Genomic DNA, 19,281 nt, shown 5'->3' on the forward strand with positions numbered 1-19,281 from the left:
GGTCGGTAATCTGTTTGTTGACTTGGCTTTCGAAGAGCTTAGAAAGGCAGGGTAGGATAGATCTAGGTCTGTAGCAGTTTGGGTCAAGAGTGTCCCCCCCTTTGAAGAGGGGGATGACCGCAGCTGCTTTCCAATCTTTGGAAATCTCAGACGACACGAAAGAGAGGTTGAACAGACTAGTAATAGGGGTTGCAACAATTTTGGCAGATAATTTTAGAAAGAAAGGGTCCAGATTGTCTAGCCCGGCTGATTTGTAGGGGTCCAGATTTTGCAGCTCTTTCAGAACATAAGCTGACTGTATTTGGGAGAAGGAGAAATGGGGAAGGCTTGGGCGAGTTGCACAATTATAGTGGATTTATTGGTGGTGACAGTTTCCTATCCTCAGTGCAGTGGGCAGCTGGGAGGAGGTGTTCTTATTCTCCATGGACTTTACGGTGTCCCAGAACTTTTTTAAGTTTGTGTTTGCAGGAAGCAAATTTCTGCTTGAAAAAGCTAGCCTTGGCTTTTCTAACTGTCTGTGTATATTGGTTTCTAACTTCCCTGAACAGCTGCATATCACGGGGGCTGTTCGATGCTAATGCAGAATGCCATAGGATGTTTTTGTGTTGGTTAAGGCCAGTCAGGTCTGGAGAGAACCAAGGGCTATATCTGTTCCTGGTTCTAAATTTCTTGAATGGGGCATGCTTATTTAAGATGGTGAGGAAGGCATTTAAAAAAATAACCAGGCATCCTCTACTGACAGGATGAGATCAATATCCTTTCAGGATACCCCAGCCAAGTCGATAAGAAAAGCCTGCTCGCTGAAGTGTTTCAGGGAGCGTTTGACAGTGATGAGTGGAGGTCGTTTGACCGCTGACCCATTACGGATGCAGGCAATGAGGCAGTGATCGCTGAGATCTTGGTTGAAGACAGCAGAGGTGTATTTAGAGGGCAAGTTGGTTAGGATGATATCTATGAGCGTGCCCGTGTTTACGGCTTTGGGGTGGTACCTGGTAGGTTCATTGATCATTTGTGTGAGATTGAGGGCATCAAGCTTAGATTGTAGGATGGCTGGGGTGCTTTGAAGATAGATGGGGGAAATGAACACAACATGCAACAATTTCAAAGATTTTACTGAGTTACAGTTCATATAAGGAAATTATTCAATTTAAATAAATTTCACATGACTGGGCAAGGGCACAGCACTTGGGAGCCTGGCCCACCCACTGGGGAGCTGGGTTTGCCGATCCCACAGGTGAAGAAGCCGGATGCCGGGGTCCTGGGCTGGCATGGTTACACATGGTCTGCGGTTGGACGTAATGTCAAATTCTCTAAAACGACTTTGGAAGCGGCTTATGGTAGAGAAATACACATTAAATTATCTGGCAACAGCTCTGGTGGGCATTCCTGCAGTCAGCATGCCAATGGCACGCTCCCTCAAAACTTAAGACATCTGTGGTATTGTGCACATTTTAGAGTGGCCTTTTATCGCCCCCAGCACAAGGTGCACCTGTGTAATGATCATGCCGTTTAATCAGCTTCATGATAAGCCACACCTGTCAGGTGGATGGATTATCTTGGCAAAGGAGAAACGCTTACTAACAGGGATGTAAACATATTTTTGCACAACATTTGAGAAAATGACTGTTTTTGTGCGTATGGACAATTTCTGTGATGTTTTATTTCAGCTCATGAAATAATGGGACCAACACTTTACATGTTGCGTTTATATTTTTGTTCAGTACAGATGATGCCTAGCTAGATCGTTGGCTAGCTAACTATAACTACTGAAACAGATGTCGTTTTGCTATGTTTTTGCTTGCTTGCTTGCTTGTCCATCAGCTAGCTAGTATTGCTTCTGACCACCATTGTCCCAGAGCGGAGAGGGGAAGTGTGTGTCTGCCTTGTACAGCAGTGGGAAGTGCGCATCATAGCAATCACATCAGTTAATCGATGTGACATATGAAATATGAGTGATAGTGTAGTCAATGTGTAATTTTACTACATAAAAATGTTTGAAACTGTTTTATGTGATATGCAGTCATGTTCAGGTGCTGATTGGTCAACAAACATATTTTGATCCAAACCACGTCCCATAAATATGACACCAATGTCGATGATACTTCTAAAAATCCACTTGATTGGAGGTACACAACACATTCCTCACCTCTCGTCGTGATCCGTTCAGCCTTTACCGAGAACCACATACCAGACGTCGGATAATAACAAGACTACAGCATTCATAAAGTGAATAAGTTTGTATGTGCAACAGTTTTGATTAAATGTATAATTTATCGCTTTCAGGTGCCAATAAAGAACCAACAATGTGCTACCTTTTTGAAGCATTTCTGAAAATGCTACTAGATATTTTCAGCCGAATCTCAGAGCTCTATCTAAAACCAGGCCCAGCAACTCGGTTGCTCAGCAAATCATTAACACAGCCGTTCGTCTACACTAAGCATAAGAAGTGGTTGAGAACAAACCTAGGCTAATGTAAATACAACACTTAGTCCACGGGAGGCTGCTGAGGGGAGGACAGCTCATAATAATGGCTGAAACGGAGCGAATGGAATGGCATCAAACACATGGAAGCCATGGAAACCATGGAAACCATGGAAGTCATGTGTTGGATGTATTTGATACCATTCCACTAATTCCCACTCCAGTCATTACCACGAGCCCGTCCTCCCCAGTTAAGGTGCCACCAACCTCCTCTGACATGAGTCAGAGAGGAAGAAGAAGAGAGGCCCAACTCAGCGGAGAATCTGTCTCCATCCAGTGGACGGCGTTGTGTCGACCCACCAAGCAAGTTGTCCTATGGAGGTCAATGAGAGTGTTGACTTTAGTCAACAACAAAAAAGATGATGGTTTATTTGCTACGTGAGATTTATTTGATCGAAAAGAAGTTTCATAATGCTTAAGTTGTTACACGTGTACTGGTATAAGTAGGACACGTGACAACTTTGAGAAAAAAACACTATATTGGAGTTGTCTCAAGATGGCTATGCATATTCATGGCATGAGGCTAGTAGCATAGCATCTCTCTGTAGATGAATGGGAGGAGACAGGTTAAAGAATGATTTTTTAAGCCTTGAGACAATTGAGACATGGATTGTGTATGTGCGCCATTCAAAGATTTAAGTGCCTTTGAATAGGGTAGTAGCTGCTAGGCGCACCGGTTTGAGTGTGTCAAGAACTGTGACGCTTCTGGGGGTTTTCTTGCTCAACAGTTTCCTATGTGTGTCAAGAATGGTTCACCCCGCAAAGGACATCAAGCCAACTTGACACAAGCATTGAAGTCAACATGGGCCAGCATGCCAAACACGGATTATATAAATGTAGAGGATGCATAACTCCGCAATGTTTAAGCCTAGAAACAAGCTGTAAAATACACAAGAAAGCCAAGGTTATAGTTTACATGGGGATCAGAGTATGTGAGCGAGGTGAGTGGTTGGAAATCACATCGCTCACAAAGTGGCAGGTAAAAATCGCACCGCTCTCACCTCCGAAAAACCCCCCACTGCAGGTCCAAATTTGCTCCATTCATTTTTTTTTTTACATTTCAAATGGATCATTTAACAAACACCCCATCTAATATTGTGTCTATGTACCATTTGGTTTTGAAGTAGGCTATCGTAAGAAGCTTCAACATTTCAACAACATGTCGTAGGCTACTAAACAAGGGCCTACCTAGGTGATAGGCTATGTGGCCTACCTAGGTGATAGGCTATGTGGCCTACCTAGGTGATAGGCTATGTGGCCTACCTAGGGGATAAGGCTATGTGGCCTACCTGGGTGATAAGGCTATGTGGCCTACCTGGGTGATAAGGCTATGTGACCTACCTAGGTGATAGGCTATGTGGCCTACCTAGGTGATAGGCTATGTGGCCTACCTAGGTGATAAGGCTATGTGGCCTACCTAGGTGATAAGGCTATGTGGCCTACCTAGGTGATAAGGCTATGTGACCTACCTAGGTGATAAGGCTATGTGGCCTACCTAGGTGATAAGGCTATGTGGCCACTGCATAAAAAAAAACAGCTTTTTATCTCTAATCCATTGATGATCAGATGCTTTAATTATAACTGTGGCCCTGTTGCTCTCACATCTTAACAGTTCATTGACAACTTTAGCACTCCTCTTTTATTAAACAACAGCCTATATAGAATCCCAAACGTCTCTGATGCTGCTGCGTGGGCTCATTGGTTGTCTTATCATCAATTAACACAATAGGCGGTGACCTATTTCTTGTTTGACTCATATTCAACACCTCTGCACATTAGTGGCGGGGTGGTGGTGGGGTAGTGGGGTGGTAGTGGGGTAGTGGGGTGGTAGTGGGGTGGTGGTGGGGTGGTAGTGGGGTAGTGGGGTGGTGGGGTGGTGGGGTGGGGGATGGTGGGGTGGGGGATGGTGGGGTGGGGTAGTGGGGTGGTGGTGGGGTGGGGGTGGTGGTGGGGTAGTGGGGTGGTAGGCTGAATAAATACAACAATAGGTCTAATTAAAAGAACAGTGATGAAGGAAGTGAAAAATGCTGGGCAGAGCATGACCAGAGCATGACCAGAGCTCGTGGCTAGGTGGTATTGGAGCTAAATTTGAACGGGAGAGAAAGACACTAACAAATAAGTTCAATCTGCTCACATTTACACATGCTGCGCTCCTCGCTCCACCCCAGCTCCGCTCGCATCCTCTGGTCAAAGCTGTGTGCTGGAAACCCTTGGTAGAGCATGGGTGGAGAACGCGTTGCAGTGCTCATGTGAATGTATTTCCTTTGTTTCTCTCACTTTGAAAACATATATTAATTTTTTTTATGATAAAAAAAAAAGACACGATACCGTTTGTCAAGTTTGATTTTAATATAAGAAACAAAGAGAAAGAAAAGATCAGAGGAAAACTGTCATGGGGCTGGAATCTTCTCCTCAGCACCCAATATATTACTATACAAATCTACTCTGACTACACTATGTACAAGTCAGCCACGTATGTATGAGAAGAGTTTCTAAACTGAAGCGATGAATAGAAAAGAGAAAAATCAGAGTGTCCTCTATCACCTGGCACCAAACCAACCAGTCATTACCACCCGTTATGCATTCAAACACTAAACCAACCAGTCATTACCACCCCTTATGCATTCAAACACCAAACCAACCAGTCATTACCACCCCTTATGCATTCAAACACCAAACCAACCAGTCATTACCACCCGTTATGCATTCAAACACTAAACCAACCAGTCATTACCACCCCTTATGCATTCAAACACCAAACCAACCAGTCATTACCACCCCTTATGCATTCAAACACCAAACCAACCAGTCATTACCACCCGTTATGGATTCAAACACCAAACCAACCAGTCATTACCACCCGTTATGCATTCAAACACCAAACCAACCAGTCATTACCACCCGTTATGCATTCAAACACCAAACCAACCAGTCATTACCACCCCTTATGCATTCAAACACCAAACCAACCAGTCATTACCACCCATTATGCATTCAAACACCAAACCAACCAGTCATTACCACCCGTTATGCATTCAAACACCAAACCAACCAGTCATTACCACCCCTTATGCATTCAAACACCAAACCAACCAGTCATTACCACCCCTTATGCATTCAAACACCAAACCAACCAGTCATTACCACCCGTTATGCATTCAAACACCAAACCAACCAGTCATTACCACCCGTTATGCATTCAAACACCAAACCAACCAGTCATTACCACCCGTTATGCATTCAAACACTAAACCCTTTTGGGTTTTCACACTCGTACAAACACGCAGTACAGAGACTCTAAGTCTAGCAGACTGCCACATGCACACAGGCTCAATCCAACCTTTCCCTCAAAACCTCCTTTACCACAGTTGTGCTTCCATGGCAACCAAAAAAGTGGAGAAAGCCACTCCGGAGAGGAAGTGTTACAGAGCTCGGGTCAATAATCCGCTTTCTTCTATCCAAAACCAACCAATGGAAAACAAAAAAACACGATTTACTCTGTCTGGACCAGCATTAAGGGATTCATCTTTACCAACGAACATTAGCTAACACAGGCTCACTTCAGCAAAGACCTCTGGGATATTGAGTTTAGTGGTTTCTTTTACATCTCTCTCTCCCCCTTCATCCCTCCCTCCCCTCTCCATGCGTTGCAGATTGTACTGCACAACAACGGGGCATGTAAACACACTTCAAGTTGAACCACTTCCCCCAGTGCTCCGTGGAATGTCAAACATACACATAACACATCCAGCAGAGCCCTCCTCCCAGCAGAGCCCCTCCTCTCAGCAGAGCCCCTCCTCTCAGCAGAGCCCCTCCTCCCAGCAGAGCCCCTCCTCTCAGCAGAGCCCCTCCTCCCAGCAGAGCCCCTCTTCCCAGCACAACCCTACGTCCCAGCAGAGCCCTACCTCTCAGCAGAGCCCCTCCTCTCAGCAGAGCCCTCCTCTCAGCAGAGCCCTCCTCTCAGCAGAGCCCCTCTTCCCAGCAGAGCCCCTCTTCCCAGCACAACCCTACGTCCCAGCAGAGCCCTACCTCTCAGCAGAGCCCCTCCTCTCAGCAGAGCCCTCCTCTCAGCAGAGCCCTCCTCTCAGCAGAGCCCCTCTTCCCAGCAGAGCCCCTCTTCCCAGCACAACCCTACGTCCCAGCAGAGCCCTACCTCTCAGCAGAGCCCCTCCTCTCAGCAGAGCCCCTCCTCTCAGCAGAGCCCCTCCTCTCAGCAGAGCCCTCCTCTCAGCAGAGCCCTCCTCTCAGCAGAGCCCCTCCTCTCAGCAGAGCCCTCCTCTCAGCAGAGCCCCTCCTCCCAGCAGACACAGACACACCGTGAAGCATCAGATACAGTACAGGTGAACAACACAACACATCGACATTAATGTTAATAACCTTAACAATGACAACACAAGAAATGTCAGAAGCTGATTTCAATGTTGAGATCTTTGGTGTCAGCCACTTTTAAACACTTGATGCCTGTTCATTCACTCAGATATTGTGGCAACAGAGGATGCAGCAATACAAATAAATGTACTTAAAATAGGGGGGGGGGGGGATAATGTTTTGAAATAACAAAAAAAGTCAAACTTGGCTTTTTAAAACTTTTACACTAACATGACAATATCGATTGATCACCCAATGGACATGTGACATCTACACAGAGATCGCTTTTCAGTTATATTTACAACCACAATTAAGGTTAACCTTCATTTCAATCCCCTGCAACTCAGAATGAATTCTATGCAAGCCAGCTACAATCATAGAAATATGTGTGCTAGAACAGGCGAAGGGAAGTACAGCAGTAACTTCCCTGTTCCCTAGAACAGGGATGTACAGCAGTAATTCTATTGCTATGGCTCAATTCTTCTGAAGGCGGAGCTGTGAACACAACAGCTGTTTGGTCACAGCAACATGCTAGCTACTGTGTGATCAGAGGCTTGGCCACAGCAACATGCTAGCTACTGTGTGATCAGAGGCTTGGCCACAGCAACATGCGAGCTACTGTATGGTCAGAGGCTTGGCCACAGCAACATGCTAGCTACTGTATACTCGTAAAGAGTGTTGTCCAGCTTCTAGCTCTGGTCCACGTCACCGTTGTCCAGCTTCTAGCTCTGGTCAACGTCACCGTCAGTGCGTGTTCCTCCACTGGAACGCGCACAAACGCCCCTGGACCAACGCTAACCAGCCTCCAGCTACTCAATCCAGAAGACTGCATCTCTGTAGGGGATAGCTAATGACATCTAATAATGCTAACTAGCTTTAATGCTATCTGATAAGGCTGCACAGTTTGCGTTAGACATCTCCAAGGGGACAGTGCCTTGCGTTAGACATCTCCAAGGGGACAGTGCTTTCTATTCCTCATCATCAGTCCATTGTGGCTCCCCAACCCCCTCTAAAGCAGGGTTAGGGTCAGAGGGTTAGGGTCAGAGGGTTAGGGTCAGAGGGTTAGGGTCAGGGTCAGAGGGTTAGGGTTAGGGTCAGAGGCTTAGGGTCAGGGGGTTAGGGTCAGAGGGTTAGGGTCAGAGGGTTAGGGTCAGAGGCTTAGGGTCAGAGGGTTAGGGTCCTATTCTAGCTATGACAGTAGTTCTGCTTTAGCCAAAGGCCTTATCCAAACTGTCCTATAGAACATTCATATTCAAAAAGATCAATAAAATCTGAGTCAAACAAATCAACATGATCATAGTCCAGTGTGGGGTTAATAAAAGGAACAATGGATCAATGGAAGACGACCAGGCAGCAGTGCTTTACACACCAAAACACAGAACCTCAAGACAAAAGCATTTGTCCAGTTGTCCATTTCTTACTAGGCCAGGTATTAGGGACATTATGTTTTCTTTGGTAGGCCTACCATACAACATCAACATGTGAAAACACAACATACTGTATAAAGATGGATGAACAGAATTCAATTTACACAAACCATCAACAGACAAAAAGGGTGAGAGCTTTTTTTCATGGATTTCAAATGATTAAAGTCCATCACTGAAGAATGTGAAATATGAAAGAAGTGGTCCACATTCTGGAAGTGATAACCTCAACCCACTTCCTGCTCTCTTAAAATGACAACATCGCTGCATCCTCTTCCAGTCCTCCCCGCTGTCTGTCTCCCTGCCTGTCCGTCTGTCCATCTGTCTGTCAGTCAGAGGGGTTAAGAGAAGAGAATTCAGGCTAAATAGACCTCTCACTCAGGACAGCCCGTTGGTTGTGCCAGGGTTCAAAGTTCACTGGACCACGTGTGGTCGTAAGGCCTGGTACAACCCCTCGAAGGTGGGTCGATCGGCGATGTCGCGGTCCCAACAACGCATCATCAGCTCAAATAGAGAGGGAGGACAGAGCAGTGGGGCGTATAGAAAGATCTAGAAGAAAAATGGGGTGCCAAAACATTACTGTTATGCCCAGATATATAAAAGTCACAGGTAAATAATAGTCACAGATATATAAGTCACAGATATATAATAGTCACAGATATATAATAGTCACAGATAAATAAGTCACAGATAAATAATAGTCACAGATAAATAATAGTCACAGATAAATAATAGTCACAGATATATAAGCCCCAGATATATAAGTCACAGATATATAAAAGCCCCAAATATATAAGTCACAGATATATAAAAGCCCCAAATATATAATAGTCACAGATATATAAAAGCCCCAGATATATAAAAGCCCCAGATATATAAAAGCCCCAAATATATAATAGTCACAGATATAGAAAAGCCCCAAATATATAATAGTCACAGATATATAAGTCACAGATATATAAAAGCCCCAGATATATAATAGTCACAGATATATAATAGTCACAGATATATAAGTCACAGATATATAATAGTCACAGATATATAATAGTCACAGATATATAATGGACTTTACGTTGCATGTAGGATGAGTTTACGTTGCATGTAGGATGAGTTTACGTTGCATGTAGGATGAGTTTACGTTGCATGTAGGATGAGTTTACGTTGCATGTAGGATGAGTTTACGTTGCATGTAGGATGAGTTTACGTTGCATGTAGGATGAGTTTACGTTGCATGTAGGATGAGTTTACGTTGCATGTAGGATGAGTTTACGTTGCATGCAGGATGAGTTTACGTTGCATGCGGGATGAGTTTACGTTGCATGCGGGATGAGTTTACGTTGCATGTAGGATGAGTTTACGTTGCATGCGGGATGAGTTTACGTTGCATGTAGGATGAGTTTACGTTGCATGCGGGATGAGTTTACGTTGCATGTAGGATGAGTTTACGTTGCATGTAGGATGAGTTTACGTTGCATGTAGGATGAGTTTACGTTGCATGCAGGATGACAACAATTTGAGCACAAGACTAAATAATATTTTACCCATATGGAAAAGAATGACATGTTGTTGAATGTGAGACAAAGCTAAGTTACTCTACCTAATGACATGTTGTTGAATGTGAGACAACGCTAAGTTACTCTACCTAATGACATGTTGTTGAATGTGAGACAACGCTACCCTAATGACATGTTGTTGAATGTGAGACAACACTAAGTTACTCTACCTAATGACATGTTGTTGAATGTGAGACAACGCTAAGTTACTCTACCTAATGACATGTTGTTGAATGTGAGACAACACTAAGTTACTCTACCTAATGACATGTTGTTGAATGTGAGACAACGCTAACTTACTCTACCTAATGACATGTTGTTGAATGTGAGACAACACTAAGTTACTCTACCTAATGACATGTTGTTGAATGTGAGACAACGCTAAGTTACTCTACCTAATGACATGTTGTTGAATGTGAGACAAAGCTAAGTTACTCTACCTAATGACATGTTGTTGAATGTGAGACAAAGCTAAGTTACTCTACCTAATGACATCTAATCCTATGCACTGATGAATCCAGCACCCGGATACCACTCTTCTCTCTTTTAAATGTTTTTGCCACCCGTGTATAAATGAATGAATGAATAAATAAAATAAATAAAATCACTAACCTGTCTGCCCTGGTTCCGGAAGAACTCGCCAGTGTTTTCGATGACCTGTTCGTCTGACAGTAGGCTGTAAGGCTGCTCTTTACACAGAGTGAAGATCTCCCACAGGGTGACGCCAAAGGCCCACACATCGCTGGCCGTGGTGAACTTACCCTGGAGAGGAACCACACAGACAGTGAAGTTTCCCCTAGGTACAGATCTAGAATCAGATTCCCCTCCCCCAATCCTAACCTTAGTTCTTAGTGCAGAAAATGCTAAACTAACCCAAGATCAGCATCAAGGGCCAACTTCACCCTAAACCTCACACCAACAACCACGGGATCTATCTGGGTCGTATTGATTTGACAACAAACGTAAGAAACTAGACAAGCGGGGAGGGGTTTCATAAGTGTTTTGCTATGGTGTGTACTAATGCATAGGACGAGTAGTGGGGCTGGAGTGGAGCGAGTAGTGGATCTGGAGTGGAGCGAGTAGTGGGGCTGAAGTGGAGCGAGTAGTGGGGCTGGAGTGGAGCGAGTAGTGGGGCTGGAGTGGAGCGAGTAGTGGGGCTGGAGTGGAGCGAGTAGTGGGGCTGGAGTGGAGCGAGTAGTGGATCTGGAGTGGAGCGAGTAGTGGATCTGGAGTGGAGCGAGTAGTGGGGCTGGAGTGGAGCGAGTAGTGGATCTGGAGTGGAGCGAGTAGTGGGGCTGGAGTGGAGCGAGTAGTGGATCTGGAGTGGAGCGAGTAGTGGATCTGGAGTGGAGCGAGTAGTGGGGCTGGAGTGGAGCGAGTAGTGGTTGGTTAAATAAAGGTGTTCTCAACTAGCCTACCTGGTTAAATAAAGGTGTTCTCAACTAGCCTACCTGTTTAAATAAAAGTGAAATAATGTTTTTTTAAAGAATTTTGCCTATTTGAAATTATGTGCACTTCTCACATTCACCTTTTCATGTTTTAATTCAAATCATATGGTTTGGTTTCAATAATTCTAAACCAAAATGGTAGATCCAGGTAGTCACAACAATAGATGGATGTTGGTTAAACTGGGCTTTTAATGAATGGAGTGAATATGGAGCAGCAGTTTATTTTAAACTTGTGAGCGTGGAGCGTTTTTTTAGACGAGCGGTTGGAAAGGATGTGATGCGCCAGAGCAATGAGCTGGATTTCCAACCGCTCAACTCAGCTCACATGCTCTGGTTCAGAGCAACACCATCATAGTGAAGCCCTGTTATTTTGTTACAATGAATCCTTTCTGAAGATGATTATTTATTTAATGTGATTAGTGATACATTTCTAAAGATGATTATCATTTTAATGTAAAAAAAAATAAACAACAACATGCCCCTCATTTTAAAGTCAACCCTGTCACGTGAACTGGACTATCTTTTTAATATGGTGAAACTTATTCCTTTAAAAAATATATATATATATATATATAATATAAAATTATAGTCAAATCATACTATCAAATCAGGTGAGCTGATTCCACTCTTTATGACCCATTTCATAGTTTTTTGTGGTGGAAAACTGAGGGGGCTGAGCACAACAGGTCAAGATTGTTGCCCATAGATAGACAGGCTGGAAATGGCTTTTACTGGCAGCCCGCCAGGGCCTTACATTTTTTTGTGAAGCTTGCATTCAATTGCCCCTTCCTGTTGCACCCAACACGCTTCCATTCTCACTGTCACAAGGGGATTTATGGCCATGTTACGGTCAACTCTGTGACAGTCAACCCTGTTACTTTATTTGGCACTTAATAAGCCCTTACTATAGTCTTTTTTTTTTTTTTACTTCTTGAGAGGTTGAACATGCTCGTCATGTCAAAATTGTAACATTTTGTGAAATAAAATGTTACATTTTTTCATCAAGTTAACTACCCAAAAGGGAGTAATTTTGCGGAATGACCCTGAGGTATTGTGCTTTCTCACCAGTAGAATGCTCTCCCAGGCCATCCAACGGATGGGCAGCACAGCTCGCCCCTGAATGCGGTAGTAGTCACTGCTGTACAGGTTTCTGCTCATGCCGAAGTCTGCTATCTTGATGGTGAGTCTGCGGTCCAGCAGGCAGTTGCGTGTGGCCAGGTCTCGGTGCACAAAGTTCAGAGAGGCCAGGTAGCGCATGCCGGATGAGATCTGCACTGACATGTGCAGGAGATCTGACAAGCTACAAAAAAAGAGAGAGAGAGAGAGCAAAAAAAGAGAGAGAGAGAGAGCAAAAAAGTGAGCGAGAGATAGCAAAAAGTGAGCGAGAGATAGCAAAAAAGTGAGCGAGAGATAGCAAAAAGTGAGCGAGAGATAGCAAAAAAGTGAGTGAGAGATAGCAAAAAAGTGAGAGAGGAGAGATAGCGGAGAGAGAGAAAAGATAGATAGCAAAGAGAGAGAGAGCGAAATGAGAGAGAGGAGAGATAGCGAAGATAGAGAGAAGATGGAGCGAAATGAGAGAGAGGAGAGATAGCAAAGAGAGAGAGAGGCGAGATAGCAAAGAGTGAAGAAATATAGCGAATAAAAAGAGGAGAGCAAAGAGAGAGAGAGAAGATAGATAGCGAAGAGAGAGGAGAGAGCGAAATGAGAGAGAGGAGAGATAGCGAAGAGAGAGAAAGATGGATAGTGAAGAGAGAGAGGAGAGAGCGAAATGAGAGAGAGGAGAGATAGCAAAGAGAGAGAGAGGCGAGATAGCGAAGAGTGAGGAAATATAGCGAAGAGAAAGAGGAGAGATAGCGGAGAGAGAGAGAACCAATGTGTTAGCTTAAGAAGAAAACAACGTAGAACAATGTTGTTGGAGGAAGTGAGGGAGTAGTAATAGAATCTTGGAGGAAGTGAGGGAGTAGTAATAGAATATTGGAGGAAGTGAGGGAGTAGTAATAGAATATTGAGTCATTGACCTATATTTCTATGGGTGAGAGAATTGGTTTCAAATCTGGACCTCCAAGCCAGTTCCACTGCTGTGCAGATTTGCATTGTTCCCCTCTAATCAGGGACTGATTTAGACCTGGGACACCAGGTGGGTAAAATGAATTATCAGGTAGAACATTAAACGGAAGTCGTACTCTGGACCTCTAGGCTTGGATTTGAATACCCCTGGTATAGTTGGAATGACTGAGAGTGGTGGAGTATGGTGAGAAGGGAGGAGGAGAGAGGAGTGGAGGAGCATGGTGAGAGGGGAGGAGAGAGGAGTGGAGAAGTATGGTGAGAGGAGAGGAGAGAGGAGTGGAGGAGCGTGGTGAGAGGAGAGGAGAGAGGAGGAGCGTGGTGAGAGAAGAGAGGAGTGGAGAAGTATGGTGAGAGGAGAGGAGAGAGGAGTGGAGAAGTATGGTGAGAGGAGAGGAGAGAGGAGTGGAGAAGTATGGTGAGAGGAGAGAGGAGTGGATAAGTATGGTGAGAGGAGAGATGGAGGAGCGTGGTGAGATGAAAGGAGAGAGGATGAACGTGGTGAGAGGAGGAAGAGACCGAGGAGGAGCGTGCTGGGAGGAGGAAGAGACCGAGGAGGAGCGTGGTGAGAGGAGGAAGAGACCGAGGAGGAGTGTGGTGAGAGGAGGAAGAGACCGAGGAGGAGCGTGGTGAGAGGAGGAGACCGAGGAGGAGCGTGGTGAGAGGAGGAAGAGACCGAGGAGGAGCGTGGTGAGAGGAGGAAGAGACCGAGGAGGAGCATGGTGAGAGGAGGAAGAGACCGAGGAGGAGCGTGGTGAGAGGAGGAAGAGACCGAGGAGGAGCGTGTTGAGAGGAGGAAGAGACAGAGGAGGAGCATGGTGAGAGGAGGAAGAGACCGAGGAGGAGCGTGGTGAGAGGAGGAAGAGACCGAGGAGGAGCATGGTGAGAGGAGGAAGAGACCGAGGAGGAGCGTGGTGAGAGGAGGAGACAGAGGAGGAGCGTGTTGAGAGGAGGAAGAGACAGAGGAGGAGCATGGTGAGAGGAGGAAGAGACCGAGGAGGAGCGTGGTGAGAGGAGGAAGAGACCGAGGAGGAGGAAGAGACCGAGGAGGATCATGGTGAGAGGAGGAAGAGACCGAGGAGGAGCGTGGTGAGAGGAGGAGACAGAGGAGGAGCGTGTTGAGAGGAGGAAGAGACCGAGGAGGAGCGTGGTGAGAGGAGGAAGAGACCGAGGAGGAGCGTGGTGAGAGGAGGAAGAGACCGAGGAGGAGCATGGTGAGAGGAGGAAGAGACCGAGGAGGAGCGTGGTGAGAGGAGGAATAGACCGAGGAGGAGCGTGGTGAGAGGAGGAATAGACCGAGGAGGAGCGTGGTGAGAGGAGGAAGAGACTGAGGAGGAGCGTGGTGAAAGGAGGAGGAGGACACAGAGGAGGAGCGTGGTGAGAGGAGGAAGAGACCGAGGAGGAGCGTGGTGAAAGGAGGAGGAGGACACAGAGGAGGAGCGTGGTGAGAGGAGGAGGAGACAGAGGAGGAGCGTGGTGAGAGGAGGAGGAGACAGAGGAGTATGGTGAGAGGAGGATGAGAGAGGAGCTTGATGAGAGGAGGAGGAGACAGAGGAGTATGGTGAGAGGAGGAAGAGACCGAGGAGGAGCGTGGTGAGAGGAGGAGGAGACAGCGAAGTATGGTGAGAGGAGGATGAGAGAGGAGCTTGATGAGAGGAGGAGGAGACAGAGGAGTATGGTGAGAGGAGGATGAGAGGAGGAGGAGACAGAGGAGTATGGTGAGAGGTGGATGAGAGAGGAGTGTGATGAGAGGAGGAGGATACAGAGGAGTATGGTGAGAGGAGGATGAGAGAGGAGCATGGTGAGAGGAGGAGGGTCTCACCTGACTGCGGGGATGTTGTTGGCGTGGGTCAGGGTGCTCTCCATCTCTCTCTGTGACAGAAACATGTTGAGGTCTCCGTTGTCCATGTACTCAGTCACCATGCACAGTGGGTCTGAGCTCACACACACACACAGCAACTGGATGATGTTGGGGTCGTTGAGCCTCGACATGATCTTGATCTCCTTCAGGAAGTCGTTCCTGTGCGTGAGTGGTGGCATTGGGGGTTAGAATACCATAGGTCAGAATGTAGCTATTCATACACACAGAGTACTAAAGGAAATATTCATACACACACACACCTGGTGAACACAAATAAACAAACACACACACCTGGCGTTGTTGGTGGCGTCTGCCCTCAGTTGCTTCACCGCCACCAGTACAGGCCGTCCGTCTCGGTCGGGAAGGGGGGCGCCCTCCCCCAGAAACTCAGGCAGACCCTCAGCCTCACACAGGTGGACCTGCACAGAGAACAGGGTCATGTTCATTAGGCCCCAAACAGACTGAAACATTTGTATGTTTTTCATCGTGTGCCCAGTAACACATTATTTTAAGGGTCCAAAAATAAGCCATTTATAATCATTTGCAAACAGTTTGCTTATCATTTATTAACCATGACTCCCAAATTTGTAAATGTTACTAAGCTAATCATTCACACATGTATATACAGAGTATTTGATACACTGCCAATTTTGCAGGTTTTCCTACTTACAAAGCATGTAGAGGTCTGTAATTTTTATCATAGGTACACTTCAACTGTGAGAGACGGAATCTAAAACTAAAATCCAGAAATTCACATTGTATGATTTTTAAGTAATTAATTAGCATTTTATTCCACTGTATGTAACCAGTGTGAAATGGCTAGCTCGTTAGCGGGGTACACGCTAATAGCGTTTCAATCGGTGACGTCACTCGCTCTGAGACCTTGAAGTAGTAGTTTCCCCTTCTCTACAATTTATAATCATTTGCAAACAGTTTGCTTATCATTTCTTAACCATTACTTCCACATTTGCTAATTATTCACACATGTATATATGTAATCGGTGTGAAATGGCTAGCTATTTAGTGGTGCGCGCTAATAGCGTTTCAATCGGTGACGTAAATCGGTCTTGAGGCTTTTGTGGAGCGATAGGTAACGATGCTTCGTGGGTGTCAGTTGTTGATGTGTTCAGAGGGTCCCTGGTTCGAGCCCAGGTTGGGGCGAGGAAAGGGGCGGAAGCTATACTGTTACATTATTACAGGTCCTTAAACATCCTGTGTCGTGTGCTTGTTCTTTCACCAGGTACAGCAGGAATGTCTACCAATGTCTGCCCATCTTTTAGTGAGAAATTACCCAAAACATTTATAAACTAATGAAAACGTTTAGGTAGCTCTCACTTTAGATTAGGGACTGAAAAAATACTTTCATCATTAGATTAGTAAATTGTTTATAAATGTAGGAGTAATGATAAATACATGATGAACAACACAGTTATGTGACTGAAATCAGAAAAGCGCGATGAGAAAGAGTTTGGGTAAGAGTTTGGTAATATAACACACAGTACAACCTTTTTCTGTGGTTTCCTACAGTGGATACATGTTGAAGGGGCAATCTGGGATTGATACATCCTTCATTGATTCTTGAAGAATATAACATTTAAACGCTCATGAAGAACGAATGAGGGCATCTGCAGTTGTCTGTGTGTACGTCAACAAGAAGATAAACACTAGGAAGGTCCTCACCTCCCCAAACTGCCCCTCCCCCAACTTCTCCCTGAAGAGCAGCCGGTGGCGGGGGAACTCTGCCACGGAGATGTCCTTGCGGGTGAGCGAGTCGACGGTGAGTGCGGGCACGGCGTACATGTTACTGCCTGTCACACCCTGCAGGCTTACGATGTCCGTCTCGGCGTAGTGCGGCACGCTGCTCTGGAAGCACTGGTGAGGCGTGCACTGGGTGACATCAGGCTCCGCATAGCCCCCACCACATGCTGAGGAGGAGCAGGGATATTAGGGAGGAGGAGGAAGAACAGGAAGAGGAGGAAGAATAAGATGAGGAGGAAGAGCAGGATGAATAGGAGGAAGAACAAGATGAGGAGGAAGAGCAGGATGAATAGGAGGAAGAGCAGGATGAATAGGAGGAAGAACAAGATGAGGAGGAAGAACAGGATGAATAGGAGGAAGAACAAGATGAGGAGGAAGAACAAGATGAGGAGGAGGAAGAGCAGGATGAATAGGAGGAAGAACAAGATAAGGAGGAAGAACAAGATGAGGAGGAGGAAGAACAAGATGAGGAGGAAGAACAGGATGAGGAGGAAGAACAGGATGAGGAGGAGGAAGAGCAGGATGAATAGGAGGAAGAACAGGATGAGGAGGAAGAACAGGATGAGGAGGAAGAACAGGATGAGGAGGAAGAACAGGATGAGGAGGAAGAACAAGATGAGGAGGAGGAAGAACAGGATGAGGAGGAAGAACAGGATGAGGAGGAAGAACATGATGAGGAGGAGGAAGAACAGGATGAGGAGGAAGAACAGGATGAGGAGGAGGAAAAACATGATGAGGAGGAGGAAGAGCAGGATGAGGAAAGGGAGGAGGAGAGAGGTGGAGGCGGAGAGACAAAGAGAGAGTGATAGTTTGTGCTAAGCTCCTGCCTGTTATGATAACCAGGGCCTGAGAGTAGGAGTTCTGATCTAGGATCAGGTCCCCCTTGTTCAAGTAATCTTGTTCATTATGATCTAAAAGGCTGAACTGATCCTAGAGCAGCAGTCCTACTCTACATTTTGAACACAGTGCCAGACTCATAAAGCTAAGGATGAAATGAAAACAGTCCCAGACAGTAACAACCCCTGGCAGTCCCAGACAGGAACAGACCCTGGTAGTCCCAGACAGGCACAGATCCTGGCAGTCCCAGACAGGAAAAGACCCTGGCAGTCCCAGACAGTAAAAGGCCCTGGCAGTCCCAGACAATAACAGACCCTGGCAGTCCCAGACAGTAACAGACCCTGGCAGTCCCAGACAGGAAAAGACCCTGGCAGTCCCAAACAGTAACAGACCCTGGCAGTCGCAGACAGTAACAGACCCTGGCAGTAACAGACCCTGGCAGTCCCAGACAGGAACACAGAAGGGGAAGGAACTATAGCCTCAAATCAGACAAGGAGGACATTCCCCATCCCCACCACTATAGTCTTCTATATCATTCTGATATTATAGTCTGATAGTAAAACAGAAATACAAACTATTTAAAGAGACACTGGCATTTCAACATTTCCATTTATCATTGGGTGGCCATTCCGGGTCTTCACATTGACACACCTTTCATCTCTTACCACGAGAGGGGACTTCGGTCATGACGAGAGGTCAGGAAGAGGTCATAAAGGCATAGGGCTAGAGGCTAGAGGGATATGGAGGAGGACTGGAAGGTAAAGAAGAGAGAGAGTCTGAACAACAGATCAGCATGCATAACATACAACATTCCAGAGAATATTGAGAATCAGAGAAGCAGCCGGCATGATCAACAGGTTGATTTGTAAGAAGCGAGTAACAGTCACAGCAACATGCAAACTATAAGGACTAAGAAGTAACATGATGCCTTTGATTGAAAGAAAGATGAAGGTGGGAGGAGAAAGGAGAGGAAGATAGAAAAGCAAGAGGTATTCACCTGAGGTCTCTGCACTCCGAGACAGTTCAGGCAGCTTGTTCCTGAGGCCGGCTGGGTCTTGGTACTGAGGGTCCAGGAGAAAGACGCGCTCGTACGGGTGGTCCATCTGAGAGACCCGGGGGGGCACGGGAGGGGTCTGCAGAATGATGGTGTCACTACTGGAGGACAGGCGCACGGTGACCTCCTCCTCGAGGATACGGCGTGGAGCCTGGGGCGGGATGCAGGCAGGGATCAGTCTTTAGCGAAGGAAACATTATCGCTACCTCCCTCTCCAAGGCACATAAATTGAGGAGCGAATTGAAGTGAAGAGGAAACTCAGCATCTCTTGGAGGGCAGTTGAAGTTGTTTTATAAAAACACTTAAAACACACTAAGGTGTAACGGCCCGGGCTGGGTTTCTACTAAGATAACATATGGACTTGTTTTAAGATGGTCATACCATGGATCATTTAGCTATTTGATTTAGAATTTAATACAACATTGAATTCGGC

The 19,281-nt window shown here is 46.0% G+C and overlaps 1 protein-coding gene across 1 annotated transcript in view; it reads right to left on the reverse strand.

Annotated features, from left to right (window-relative positions):
- Nucleotides 1-4,808: 4,808 nt before the first annotated feature.
- The window catches only part of ddr2l (discoidin domain receptor family, member 2, like), a 72,784-nt gene continuing 58,311 nt past the window's right edge, over nucleotides 4,809-19,281 (reverse strand). Inside the window, exons 8-14 of the mRNA XM_065011125.1 lie at nucleotides 18,792-19,027; nucleotides 16,880-17,124; nucleotides 15,491-15,618; nucleotides 15,161-15,358; nucleotides 12,340-12,574; nucleotides 10,439-10,588; nucleotides 4,809-8,822 (exon numbers count right to left, since the gene is read on the reverse strand). Coding sequence (XP_064867197.1) covers nucleotides 8,688-8,822; nucleotides 10,439-10,588; nucleotides 12,340-12,574; nucleotides 15,161-15,358; nucleotides 15,491-15,618; nucleotides 16,880-17,124; nucleotides 18,792-19,027 — 1,327 coding nt within the window. The 3' untranslated portion in view covers nucleotides 4,809-8,687. The remainder of the gene's footprint in view (nucleotides 8,823-10,438; nucleotides 10,589-12,339; nucleotides 12,575-15,160; nucleotides 15,359-15,490; nucleotides 15,619-16,879; nucleotides 17,125-18,791; nucleotides 19,028-19,281) is intronic.

This window comes from Oncorhynchus nerka, linkage group LG27 (genome assembly GCF_034236695.1).
Source record: "Oncorhynchus nerka isolate Pitt River linkage group LG27, Oner_Uvic_2.0, whole genome shotgun sequence".
Taxonomy (NCBI): Eukaryota; Metazoa; Chordata; class Actinopteri; order Salmoniformes; family Salmonidae; genus Oncorhynchus; species Oncorhynchus nerka.